Below are 14,361 nucleotides of genomic sequence, written 5' to 3' on the forward strand. Positions count from 1 at the left end.
CCTTCCCCCCCCCCCCCCCCCCAAAAAAAAAAACAAAAAAAAAACAAAAAGTTGCTTGTCTACATAATGAGAAATGCATCTAGACTCCTCAGATGCCAGATTGATTTGATATATGTCATTGTACTGAAGACTTCCTTAGCTGGATGGAACTTGGTCCTTGTGATCTTTTCATGTTTATTTTTCTTATAGAAAAATTTCATGTTAGTTAACCATTTGGAGAGTGCAAAATTGTTCTACGTGATTGCTATAAATTGATCTATTACAGGAAACTCATTTGATCCATTTAGCTTACTCCACCTCGTGAGATATTGTAAAATCTATGAACTGAGATGCTAATGATATTTCAAATAATAATATCAGGTTTGGCCACTTGATTGCCTTGGAGTACCGGGTCAATAAAGATGTTTTGAAGAAGGTAAAATCTTCTATTTCTCTGCCTTTTATACTTTATCTTCAATCTTTCTCTAAAAGAGTTGTTTCTGTCTATAAATAGATATTGTGATCTTTAGTATTGAAAACTTTTTTTTTTCTTTTTCAAAATACTAGTTTCTACTTGATTATAATGTTAGCTTACCAATTGCCATATCCGGGCAAATGTTCATATCTTTTAGAAATATTTCACTCTCTTCTCATGTTCTGAGTGGAGGATTTTCACAAAGAACTAAACTGTGAGCTGATTTGGATTATGAAATTTAGCACAGGAAAGCAAATATCTTATTCAGTTTCTTAAAATTTACTTTATTAGATTCTTTCCTCCATTGTCTGAATATGAGAAGGTTGACTTTGCAAATTCCATCCATATACGTACCTGTTGGGGTACTGTAATGTGAAAATATCCATTACTTAGGGAGGGATAAGATTTGAGTTGATTTGGAGGCAAAGAAGATAACTTTTTATTTGGGTTAAATTTTTTATTTTGTGAAAAACGAGTAAGTATAGTTATAGTTGTGAGCTTTTGTACACAGTACAAGGAAGAATGAATCTTGTGATTTGTGAATGGCCACTAGTAGGTAAACCCAGTGTGCGGCTTTCTGCTACTAGCCTCCATTTCTCTTCCTTATCACGGCCTATAGTACGAGGTAAAGGAAACCGTGCTGATAAATCAAATATGTTATTGAAATTGCTTTTATTTATTTTCGAATAAACTGATTCTATAATTCTGGCTTATTTTTCTTCAATGGACAATGTTGAAAGGCCGATGTTGAATCCTTATAGGGCCTTATTTAGAGCTATTTAGAAGACACAAAATAGAAAGCTACCATTCTAAGAATTCTTACACTTTAGATCAAAGCATTTCTTACCCGGCATAAAAGCACTAGACTTATAATTTCTTGTCTAAAAGCTAAGTATTGTCTGCCCTGTTTCTACCTATTTGTGTGATAGGTTAATAGATGATGCTTTTCATTTGCTTATCGCGAAGAACTTATGGTCATTCATCCGGGTACAATGCAATATACTTGGATGAGCCTCAGTGGTTGCCATGAAGGTGGCATTTAGCAAGGTAGAGCACCTGAAGGACCATAGCTCCCTTTTGTAACAGTGAGATCATTTACATTCAGCTTAGGATTTCTTTTCCAATACAATCTCCTTTTCATACACTGAAAATAGAGGATCAGAGGTTTAACAGGATAATTAATCTGATTTGTTTTGTGTGGCTGAATGCCATCTGTGTTTCTTAAGGATTTTGATTTTTAATACAAATTTAAAATAACCACTCCACCTATTAGTTTGAAGGAGATTGACTCTTGTATACTTAAAGACTTGCCAGATTTATGTTTTTATTCCCCCTCTTTCTCTCTCTCTCTCTGTCCAGAGACTCATATCAGTAGAATCAAACAAATCTGGAAACTGATATCAACATATCTCAGCTTGCCCTCAAGTTGGTGGATGGATATCTATCATTCCTAGCTTGTGTGCAAGTTCTTGAAACTGCTTGGCCTCCACCGGTTGGATAGGCCGCTGCTCAAAATATGTCTGCCAACTGTATAGAACTAATATGCATTCTCGCAGGATTTATTTTAGTATGTTTTAGACAAACCTTGACAATGGTAGCAATAACAGGTTTCCATAGCTTTCCCTTTTCTTAACAAACATGAATTGACTTGGTAACAATCATTTGTTACAATGGTCATAGCAACTGTTAAACCTGAAACACCAGCTATGAATTAAGTAGTAGAAAGCCCCGTTTTCAGTCTCCAAATATTAGAAATTACATACATCCATTGGAAGTGATTCCATTTCATCCTTCATTTAGTTGCTGGTCCTGTAAAATATAATCTCCTTTCTGATGAAATCAATATATACACATGGATCCTGGACTAAACTGTCCAGAGACTCATATCAGTAGAATCAAACAAATCTGGAAATTGATATTAACATATCTCAGCTTGCCCTCAAGTTGGTGGATGGATATCTATCATTCCTAGCTTGTGTGCAAGTTCTTGAAACTGCTTGGCCTCCACCGGTTGGATAGGCCGCTGCTCAAAATATGTCTGCCAACTGTATAGAACTAATATGCATTCTCGCAGGATTTATTTTAGTATGTTTTAGACAAACCTTGACAATGGTAGCAATAACAGGTTTCCATAGCTTTCCCTTTTCTTAACAAACATGATTTGACTTGGTACATGCAAACACACAATCAGTACAATCATTTGTTACAATGGTCATAGCAACAGTTAAACCTGAAACACCAGCTATGAATTAAGTAGTAGAAAGTCCTTTTCAGTCTCCAAATATTAGAAATTACATACAGCCATTGGAAGTGATTCCATTTCATCCTTCATTTAGTTGCTGGTCCTGTAAAATATGATTTTGTTACAATCTCCTTTCAGATGAAATCAATATATACACATGGATCCACAAGGTACGTGGAAAGGCATTTTGAAGGGATAATGAATTTACCCTTCTCACGTAGTCACGTTCGACATGTACAAAAATGCATACCTATTTAATAAAATTAAAGAAGAAAGGAAGACAAATTGAAATCAAATAGAGAAGCTACGCAGAAGTAATACATGGTAGCACTGAAATAAAGATATGTAAAGCGCATATAATTAGTGCTTGTTACTTGTTAGAGGGACATGTGACAGAGGCAGAGACTGGCCTATTATTCTTGCTTCTCCGTGCGAATTTAATGTTACTGATATGAAGAAAACACTTCCCTCATATACAGACCTGTGGTATGAGAAAGAAAGTTAAAATTCTTTGCTTTAAACTAAGAAAAACAAGCAGGGTGAGTTTCTTATTAAACAATTATATTGTCTACTTCACTAACTTTCATGGTTAGCTAGTATAATGGTATTGTTACATAGTCTTAGTCTCTTAGAATTTGCATCAAAATATTGAGAATTTCATTTTTTTTATCTTAAGAATAGGAGTTGCATTTTGTAGCATCTATTGCATCTTTTAGTATGCTACAAACTTCTGAATGTTAAAAGTAAAGAGAACAAAAAGTAAAATAGACTTTTATCAGCATTCAACAACATGGTGTGTAATAATTATGTTTTTGAATAAGAAAAAAAAAAGAAAAAAGCAAAAAATTTGAATCATTACTGCACACAAATCAGGAAGTTAAGCAAATTTTGACCATCTTATAGCATTCAACGTTCTGCACAAGCGGTGGAGATGATTGCAATATTTGCAAAGAAGACAACATTATATCTCAACTATGTAACAGACTTGAAAGCATAAAAATTGATATGTTTCCAATAGCAACGGAAAGCGACCTTTTTCTTTCTCAACAAACATCACAAAGATTGAAAGGCAACTCCAACTAAATAAAGAGATGTGATGACATCAAAGGTTGCTGGACGAGAAGATTTAAAAACATACATCACGAAGATGAGTGAATCTTCCCATTTACTGCTCAATGTTCAAACTATGAATCTTCCCTATGATGCATGAACACTAAGGCTAGACATACACGTTGACTTGTGATGGTATTTAGGTGTGTCTAAATATGTCCGTAAAAGAATTTATTTTTTATGAAGACACAGATGGACATAGATACGTGTATCGGGCGAGTGTCGATGAGAATCGTATCTGAAATGTGTCTGATACCTGGATATAGCAACTCAGCGAAGTGTTCGAGTTTCATAAAAAAATACAGATCTCAACTAGCTACTGCTTTTATGGAATAGAGACTCTAACACTGTGTTTTGATCAAAATAAGTTAAAAGGAAAGGAAATAGAAAAAAGGAAAATGAATGAAAAACTTAGTTTTCCTTTAATGGGATGAGAAGGAAAATTGGGTGAAAAGAGAAAAAAATAACGTGGGATACATATCCAACTTTTCGCTCCATCCATGCGAAGAAAACTAAGGAGAATTTGTAAACAAGTGTAAGATTACAAATTTACCTTTTGTGTTACATTAATATATTATAATTTATATATAATATAGATAAGGGTATTAATGTAATTTTATTTTGTTATAATTCAAACAAAAAGAAAAATTTTCACCTATTTTTTCATTCATTTTCTCTTCATCCAAACAACACACAAAAAATTCACTTTTCTTTTCATTTTCTTTCCTCTCATTTTCATCCTTTTCATATTCTATTTTGTATTCAAACATAGTGTAAAGGTGCATTTTTTTATTTTTTTACTTTTTTGTAGAGAAGAAACGGATATATATGAATGAAAGTAGTAAAAAGCTTCCATGGCTAATTAAACACAAGAACTCGTGAAGTAGGTAAGTGTATAAGAGAAATTCCTGTGCAACTTGAGCATGCTGGGATAATAGAACTTAGTACAAAAAAGAAAAAAGAAAAAATAAAGAAGATAAATTAAGCTATATGGCAATGCTAAGAACTGGCAGCAATAACAAAATATTAAAATTCCAAGTATAAAATATTAAGTTGGAGTTCTTCTGAAATATTGAGGTTCTCACTTTGGTTTAGAAAATTGAAGCTCAATTTTGTCTCATACCTATGCACGAGATAAACTAAAACAGTTACTTCTGCATGCAACTATTAATTAAAGTATGAAGGAGAAGAGTTAAAAGAAGATCGTCCAAGTCATTTATTTTGGTTCAGCTCCAAAATGAAACCTACATCTGATCCCAATCACAATTTGTGGTGAGATTTTTCAACTATGATTAATATCCAAGTTACAAATTCATCAAGCAATGACAATTCCAAGAACCAAAAATCCGGGACATTAACAATGACTTTTCTTTTTGTCTTAGTATTTTCACTCAACACACACAGCCTTTTTCTATTACAAAAAATTCCTCACAAACTCTCACACAGATGCATGCCAAGAACAATTTTCACAAGCATAAGCTCTCACTAGCACACGCTAACAAGCAAGATTCACAAAAAACCAAAATCAGCAATGAGAAAAGGAGTACAATGTATGCACATGAATCCTTATAAATTGTGTAAAATATGATTGTTAGCTCAGTCTCTCTTTTTTCAAGTTGAACTTGCTGCTCCAATATCCTTTTCTATATGATAGAGCAACACCCCACGCAATCTGCAAATAGTGAATTATCTGTAGTAAGAATTAAGTCACATGCATGCTGGTAGTTTTTTCTTGCTGTCCATAAAACACAGAAGCGTGAAAACTGAAAATAATAACTTCTCTGTGCTTTTAAAGAAGAGTGCAAAGTATCAATCTTTGTTTTATTTCCGTTATATTTACAATGGAATGTCATTTTGAAGTATTATATACTTTTTTTTAATTAATCTCCCTTCTCACATTAGACATTTACTAAAGTGCATATGTATATAATAAGATTAAAGAAAAGAGAAGACAAATTGAAATCAATAGAGAATCTATGCTGCTATGCAGTATTAGTAGTTAAATAAGGACATGGAAAATTCAAATAACTAGTAGTTGTTACTTGTTAAGAGACTGAGATTGAGACTGACCTGTTTCTTTCTTTGCGAGACAAATGCGGAATGCACTAGCATAGCAGATATATGGAGCTGAAATATTCTTCCTCCCTCTTTTCCATGCATCTAATGGGAAACACTCTCTCCCATATCTAATGGGACCATTACACACAATACAGACCTATGGTATGACAAAGAAACTAATTAAAATTCTTATACTTTAAACTAAGCAGAACAAGCAGGGTGAGTTTCCACTAACTTTCATGTTTTGCCAGACAAGTTAGCTAGTATATTTTTATCAAGAAAAAGTTGTGGGAGATCAGTGATATTGTAACATAGATCTTTGAAATTTGCATTAAAATATTGAGGTTTTCATTATTTTTCGCCCTAAAGAACATGAGCTATAAAATTAAGAACACCTGAATCGAATGACAATTTGTAGCATCTCTTGCATCTTTTAGTGCGTAAACAAATGTATGTTAAAAGCTAAGCACAGAGAACAAGAAATAAAATATATTTTTCTCACAAGTATATTCAGACTCCCTCAAGAGTCAAGCATTGCCTATTAAACTTTCAGCCAGTGAATACAACGAAATATATGCACAATGTAAAGTACATATGAATGTATGATTAATAATATATTAATATCTGTTAGTGTTTCAGTTATCAGGGAGTAAAAAGCATTGCTAATCTGTAATTCATCAGCAAATAACTAACATAGAAGCTGAAAACTGGGAAGATATCTAGAAAATGATATAACTTGCAATTATAAATTATAAACAAAGAAATGGAAGAATGCTGATATATACTACATAAAAGAAGCACAATCGAAGAATGCCCCAAAGAGCCAGAGCAATAAAGAGTTAGCCATATGCCATTGCCAAGAACTGCAAACAATAGGCCAGACATTTTCAGCAATGAAAGGGAAGTTTAGAGTATGAAAGCTAACAAAGGTGTGCCACTCCAGAAGCATATAAATCTGTTTATGAGACAAAATGGGTATGTGGTAATTTTACAAACTTCCCAATCATCCTGTTTCTGGTAATTGTTTTGAAAGTGGATCTACAATACAAAACAAAACAAAAAATAACAATGCAAAAATGGTAACTTGGATGCTGACATGCAGTATGACTATACCCTTATGTGCCTTAAAAGTATGATTATACCCTTGTTTATTCAAAGAATACGGCATTGTTACTAAAATATTAGGAGAAAAAAAGGACACAAAAACATGCAAAGTTAGTGTCATATCAAACATATTGTTGTCTTCGAAGTATAAGCTAAAACGGAAATAAGAGAATTTATATATACCAAGTTAGGGAAGTAAGAGACTTTGCTGTATACATCACTTATGATAAAAAATGGAAATGGGTGATACAGTCTTGTTGAAAATAGTTTAAAATCAGATAAATAGTTCTTACCTAAAAGGGTTTAGCTATATGTTACGTTATCACCTTTTGAGGGATCAACCTCAGTCTATGCGTATGTTTGGGCCAATCTTCTCCACTTTCGACCGAATATCTGCGCTTTAGGACTCGACAATCACTAATCCGTAGTGAGTTTATGTTGGTAAGGCAACGGTCAGTTTCATACAATGGATTCTACTTTGGGGCATCTATTGATGTGTGAGCATAGTTTCTATATTTTTTTATTAGTTTAGATATGAATTTATTGACTTTATTTAGATTTTAGTGTTTGAAACCTATTTGGATGTTACTTTGAGATGCATTGTGATTTTATTTATTTCAGAAAAAATTCGAACGAATTTGACAAAATTCGTGCAGAAGAAAAAAGAAAAAATTTGATGCTGCCATTGGCGCCAGCCACCTCGTAATGTGTGCAAGCCTTCTTTTGGGTTGATTTGGCGTTTAGCGCCAGGTGCCTCGTAACCAGTGCCAGAGTCACCCGCTAGTGGCGCTAAATATCGAGCCTGACGTTTAGCGCCAGGAAGACAGCAACACCATAAAATCTTTCTGCCTCAGCTTGGCGTTTAGCGCCAATGACGCGAAATTAGATCCTAAAGAAGGGTTTCTTGGTTGAAGATTTAGTTAATAATTATTCTTTATTTTTTTATTTTAGTTTATTTGGTTTATTATTATTACCAAACTTCATATTTTATTACTTTATTTTATTTTCAAATCAAATTAGGTTAAATATAAAAGGGAAAAAGATTTAACTCTTTGGGCTTCTTCTCTCTTCGCTCTTCCTCATTTCGCACTTTACACACTTTTGGGAAACCCTAGTTTTCTCTGAGCCATGAGCAACTAAACCTTTTCTGTTAAGGTTAGGAGCTTTGTTTATTCTATGGATTAATACTATTGTCATTCTACTTTTAATCAATGTACTAATTTATATTCAAGAATTACTTTCGTTCTTCATCCTAGCTAGAAATTAGAATATATTGGAAGATAACTCTTTTTCTACTTGAGTTCTGTTGAATCTTGAAAAAGTTAACTCACTTGAATAACAATTTGAAAGTAAATTCTCATAATTCTTTGATTATCTGGACTTAACGTCATACGTGACATATAATCTCTTATCTTTAGGTAATTAGGGTTTATGTGGCTAATAAATTAGAATTGGACCTAAACCTTTAATTTAACTTAAGTAACTAAGGAATTGGCGGTTAATTAGATTGGAGGAGATTAAATCACTAAGAAATTAGGCTTTAATCAATTAAAGTTTGTCATGAATTGAATCTTGCATGATTAAAGTAGTTGGTAAGAATTGTTAATCCGAAAAAATAAACACCTCTAAAATCTTAACTGTTTTCCCATCAAATCTTCACAACTCAAAGAGTGAAAAGAAAGAAAACAATGAAATTGGCAACGATTGGATCTCAATTCACAACCTTTTCAATTTGATTCATAGTTTGTTTGTTCTCCACACTATGTTGATGGTTTGATAAACCAAAGAAAAAGAGGAAGAGTGAATGTTGAGAGAGGGAGAAAATGAACTGTTCTCATTTTTTTTTAATTTTTCAAAATGAAAATCTAAAAAAAAGTATTTGTTAGATGTTTAACCTTATGTACTTCTTATATACTTTGACTATAAAATTAATTACAACTATACATTCAATAACTAGAAGCTAAACTAATTTCTATTCTAATTGACATACGCTAAAGTGAGTAACTAATTATAATTGAACTTATATCTATTACTAATAAAAAATAATTTGATCTCGCTACGTAGTCAACAAGGATTTTACCAATTTCTGCCAACTTTTGTTTATGGTTGTATTTAATGCAAGTGTTTTTGTGGATATGTCTAACAAAAATATTTTTTATGGTTGTGTCTAATAAAAGTATCTTTGTGAATGTATCTTTTAAATATGTCTCCTTATACATATTTCTTCTAGTGGAAGTATCTTTGATATTAATTATTATATTGTTGGTAATAAGTTGACAGATAATTTATTGAATAAATGACCATTTGTATCCATGATAGATGAAAACGTTGACATTTGTACCTATGATAGCCTGAAACTAAAGTTATACCCATGATAGATGCCTTCCGTGTGACAAAAGTGCCCTGACTTGGATCTGAGCTTGGTTCGTGGGAATCCGATCCTAGGTGGCACTCCCTCCCTTATCTTCAACCCCTCTCTCTTTCACTCACACAAACACACACACACACACTCTCTCTCTCTCTCTCTCTCTCTCTCTCTCTCTCTCTCTCTCTCTCTCTCTCTCTCCAAACCCCACTCTGGCCCCTTCTTCCTCAACACTCCGCTCTCTCCCGGAGGCGACATTGCCGTCACAGGCATGAGGGTGCTTCCTCGACGGGGATCTGTTGCTGTTCCCTCCCTGATGCTTCTTTTGCTGGTTACTTCTTCTTCTCTCTTCTCCGTAACTGTGGTAGCGGTGGAGAAGCTTCCGCTGATGCTGCATGGTTCTTCTGAGAGCTGAGACACTATCTCTGAGACTTCACCTTCTTTTTTGTTGATGATAATGGGGTTGGAAATGGGATGTGGGTTCTTTGATTCGATTTTGTCATCAGGGGTTTGAAGAGGAGGCAGAAGGGTGTCCGATTCTGACTTCAAAATTAGAACTTGATTTCGTTTGGCAATGGGTGTTTCTGATAGGACCTCTTTCACAGACTCTTCCTCTAACACTGGTGGTAGTTGCCACTGTGGTATTTGTTGGTTAAGGTTTGAGTTGGGGAGAGAGGGTGTAAGGTATTGTTGGGGGTTTGATTATTTTGGTGATATGGATTTTGGTTTTGGGTCTGGGATTTGCTGATGCAGCAACCCATATGGAGGTTTGAAAAAATAATGCGAGAGGGTTGAAGTTTCAGAAGGTTAGCAATTAGTAGTGGGAAGAGTTCATTGGGGTTCGGTATTCGGGTATTGGTTTGAAAAACTGGGCACAAGAGACATTGTAACGGCTATTGAAGTGTAGTAGAGAATGTGAGGGCACTAGGGTAGAATTGGATGGTGAGAGAGCGAGTGTTGAGGAAGAAGGGGCCAGAGTGGGTATTGGAGAGTGAAGAGAGAGAGAGAGAGAGAGAGAGAGAGAGTGTGAGAGAGAGAGAGGGGGGTTGAAGATAAGGGAGGGAGTGCCACCTAGGATCGGATTCCCACGAACCAAGCTCAGATCCAAGTCAGGGCACTTTTGTCACACGGAGGGCATCTATCATGAGTATAATTTTAGTTTCAGACTATCATAGATACAAATGTCAGCGTTTTCATCTATCATAAATACAAATGGTCATTTATTCTAATTTATTAGTACCTGCACTTTTCCAAAATAATTTAGGTAATAATTTGCTCAATACTTTCTGTCATTACAATTCATTATTATATTCTTATTCCTTCGTCATTATAGAACCAGTTAAAAGCCGAGTTGCGATTTGACTTCAGATTCATCTTAATTAATGAGATCCCTGAAACTCTCTTAATCTCTTATAGGCCTGTTTAATAAGGACTTCAAACATTAGACATACTTAAAAGGAAAAACATGCCAAGAAAAAACAAATAACATAAAAGATAAAACTTCTCCTAAATGTACTACAACGGATACATAGAACGCAATACATTTCAATAGATAACAACTGGGCGATACGCCATACATAAAATATTTTATGCGAAAAATATGCATATGATATTTTAGTACAAAGACAAACACAAATTAATATGTGGTACGCCACCTAATTGATGAATTTATGTAACAGTACGACCAACACATCAGATTGGTCATGGTAGGAAAATTACTTCTCATGCCTAATTAGTCGATTCTTAATACGAGAGTCTAGATACTTGTAGAAAAGAATAAAAACGATAGAGCTACAATTTATGTAAGATAACATGAGCCCCATGCTTTGGATTGAGAGTGAGTACAGTAGTTGGAGCATGTGCATAAGATGGGGAGAGCTGAAATGAGAAATGTTGTAAGAGCAATGACAAAGCCATCTTTACTTCCATTAAAGCAAAATTTTGCCCAATGCATACTCTAGGTCCCCATCCGAATGGAAAGAATGAAACTTGGCCTTTTGTTGCTTTTGCAACTCCTTCAGAGAATCTTTCCGGTTTGAACTCTGTTGCATCATCGCCCCAAATATCGCGATCATGATGAATCAAGAGTATTGGCAAGGAAACTTGTGTTCCTGCTGGAAGGGAAAGGTTGCCAAGTTTCACATCTTTGTGGACAGCACGATTGAAGTAAACAGTTGGAGGGTATAACCTTAGAACCTCGTATAAAATCATTGTCATCTGTGAAAGAAAAGGTGTAAGCGTTAATTAAAGGACTTGCAATGCTGAAGTATGTGAATAGTATGCATAAGGTTTTAGGTTTGAATCATGTCATACTTACAATTTTAAGGCGACTTAACCCTTCACTATCCGGATTTTGATCGCCAAAAACTTGCAAAACTTCCTCTCTAGCACGTGCTTGCCAATCAGGATACCTACCCAATAGTATCATTGTCCAAACTAGAAGAACTGAGGTGGTTTCTTGGCCAGCAAGGTAGAATGCATTGCACTCCTCCATTACTTCTTGGCTTGTCATTCCAGCAGCTTTGTTGTTTCCATGTTCTTGTATTTCTCTATGATTTGATTCCAAAAGTATGCCTAATAAGTCTTTGTTCATGACTTTCCCTACCTTCATTGCTTTCTCTCTTTTGTTGATGATAAACTTGAGCGAAGCTTTTTTATCTTTTTCAATTTCTTTCATCCTCTTGTGTGTAGCTGTTGGTATCAACCTAAGAATTAAATACATATTATATTCTTGTCAGTCAATTACCTAATTACTTGTGGATATCAATTCAGAATCCGCATTATTATTACACATATTCCTCACTTAAATTGCTAGGGGCAGGAGTTTCTAATTTGTGTACTGTATCATTTTTTAGTTTATCCTCCCAAATCAATTTGTATACATTGATGGAGTACCCCTAGTAATAATGTGTGAAATCACTACTAATTTCCAAGGCGTATATGTAAGTTTAGCTCCTACATATATATTCACCAAAGAAAGAAAAAAGATGGATAATTTTTGTAACTATTATATTAATAGTCTTACCACCATCCGGGAATATAGACATTTCGTAATTTCATAATAAGTCCAGCTTGTTCTCTTAAAAGATCGAATATTCGTTTTCCTTCTTCATAGCTGCTTCCAAATGCTGTCTTGGAAATAATATCGCAAGTCAAATTTTGAAGAAATGGCCATACGTCGATTTCACATTTTCCTTCGGAAGCTAGCATCGCATCCCATTTTCTAACCATTTTATCACAGGATTCGAACATGGTTGATGACATTACCTATAGACATGATTGGGTGAAAAGAAAGAATAATCAAATATGGACTATGAAGTAATATATGATAATTTTAGAATAATTACTTTGTAATCATACAACAAACGTGAAGTGTAAGTATAAATGAAAAAAATTAAAATAATAATGCGAGTATCACTTAACGAGTTCGAGTTTATACTCAAGTTCATTCTTAGAGTTGTGCCTCAATTTGATTTCCAAAGTTTTAATATTCTCAATTTGATCTCCTAATTTAATATCCATAACTCATGTTAGTCCTTGATTTCTGCCGCAGAATTATTAATGGCGTACTGGGATATAGGTTAGACTACCACAGTGAACCTCATAATAATTATCTAATGTGATAGTTAAAATATTTTACTTCAATTTATTTTCTAAAAAGCCTTTAAAATTTTTAATTAAAATTAATGTTAAGATTTTAAAGAATCCAAAAAAAAATAACTTGAAGTAAATTTTAATTGCCACGTCAAATAGCCGTTTGAGAATTTAATATAATAACTTATAGTCCTTTTTAAAATGCTACTAATGATTCAGTGATAAAAATAATATCACACACTAATATAAGTCACGACTCACGAATGCCAAATTAAAAGGCTAAATTGATTAAACCAAAACTTTGAGAACTAGATTGAAGTAAGAGTGTAACTTAGACAAATTTAAATATTAATTTCATCACTTAACAAACCTTCTAAAACATATTCCTAATATTAAATAAAGTAAATAGTTTTAAGACTCGAAATATTAAAGATAATTAATTCTTCTATATCTAGTAATCAAATAGAGTCAGGGAACGGACCCAAGCATACAAATGAGGGGTCACTTGTCTTCATGATGTTTTTAATTTTTGTTTAAAAGATATAGTTATATATAATATGTCTCCATTTCAAATTTTAAATGATCCCACTATTTTAAGAATGGAAGTGTTCACTAATTCTTTTTAATTTTTATATCTTCATATAATTAATAATATTTAACAAAATTTATATATATATATATATTTTTGCCCTCACTCTTAAAATTTTCTGGGTCCGTCACTGAATAGAGTATAAATCATCCTTCTTAAAAAAATATATATTACCTTTAATTTTTCAAAATGGAAAGCCGGGTTGATAATCTTTCGATGTTTTTGCCATTTCTCACTGTCATAGTTTGCGAGTCCGTTGCCCAATAACTTGACAAGAGGGTTCAACGTGGGTTTCTCAAAATCATTGATCTTGTTAAAGACTTCTTTGATTTGATCAGGATTTGTGATTATGACCTTTGGTGTTGTACCTTCCCAGACAAAAGAATTCTTACCTACACATACATGGACATGTTTGATGATCTGTGATATATAACTCATTCAACTGCCTAATAGGTGTTTTTTTATTTAAATAAATTGAATATATGATTTACCAAATTTATCCAATTTAGAAAAAGAGAGGGGAGGGGGGTTTACATATTTGTGCTCCATAATACACCAATATCAATCACGAAACATAAATAGGTAACTTTTTCCAGTTTTGTTTGAATTGAAAAATCATATATTTCTTTTATTTAAATAAAAAATTAGTTCGATATATGGATTAAATAAATAGCTAAAGTAACTGCTTTCAAAAAAGAAAAATAGCATTTTTTTTCCTTGTTACATTGAGAATAATGAAGTTTGAATCTAAAATTCTATACATAAAGGAAAATAACATTAAATCTTCAACATAAAAGATAAATAAGATTACCAAATTTTTGAACAGTGTGATGGATAAAAGAGAA

The 14,361-nt window shown here is 33.4% G+C and overlaps 2 protein-coding genes and 1 long non-coding RNA gene across 10 annotated transcripts in view; 1 reads left to right on the plus strand and 2 right to left on the minus strand.

Annotated features, from left to right (window-relative positions):
• LOC107614342 (mitochondrial inner membrane protease subunit 1) overlaps positions 1 to 3,241 on the plus strand; it is a 6,197-nt gene extending 2,956 nt beyond the window's left edge. Inside the window, exons 4-6 of one of the 8 annotated variants that reach the window (XR_002352403.1) lie at positions 361 to 415; positions 805 to 1,079; positions 1,384 to 1,789. Coding sequence is in view for 4 of the 8 variants with exons in the window: in XM_016316556.2 (XP_016172042.1) it covers positions 361 to 399 (39 nt within the window). In the remaining 4 variants the exon portion in view is untranslated. The other 7 variants (XR_002352404.1, XR_001614396.2, XR_002352405.1 and 4 more) reach the window with 7 other exon arrangements.
• LOC110265886 lies at positions 5,320 to 7,465 on the minus strand. Its single transcript, XR_002352406.1, has 2 exons — positions 5,877 to 7,465; positions 5,320 to 5,478 (listed from the first exon to the last, which is right to left on the minus strand). It is a non-coding gene; the product is annotated as an uncharacterized LOC110265886 (long non-coding RNA).
• Positions 10,859 to 14,361, minus strand: part of LOC107613581 (11-oxo-beta-amyrin 30-oxidase-like) — a 3,881-nt gene continuing 378 nt past the window's right edge. The window contains exons 2-6 of the mRNA XM_021109415.1: positions 14,328 to 14,361; positions 13,691 to 13,908; positions 12,359 to 12,600; positions 11,651 to 12,038; positions 10,859 to 11,550 (exon numbers count right to left, since the gene is read on the minus strand). The exon at positions 14,328 to 14,361 is cut by the window's right edge and continues 4 nt beyond it. Coding sequence (XP_020965074.1) covers positions 11,125 to 11,550; positions 11,651 to 12,038; positions 12,359 to 12,600; positions 13,691 to 13,908; positions 14,328 to 14,361 — 1,308 coding nt within the window. The 3' untranslated portion in view covers positions 10,859 to 11,124. The remainder of the gene's footprint in view (positions 11,551 to 11,650; positions 12,039 to 12,358; positions 12,601 to 13,690; positions 13,909 to 14,327) is intronic.

The sequence above is a fragment of the Arachis ipaensis genome, chromosome B08 (genome assembly GCF_000816755.2).
Source record: "Arachis ipaensis cultivar K30076 chromosome B08, Araip1.1, whole genome shotgun sequence".
Taxonomy (NCBI): Eukaryota; Viridiplantae; Streptophyta; class Magnoliopsida; order Fabales; family Fabaceae; genus Arachis; species Arachis ipaensis.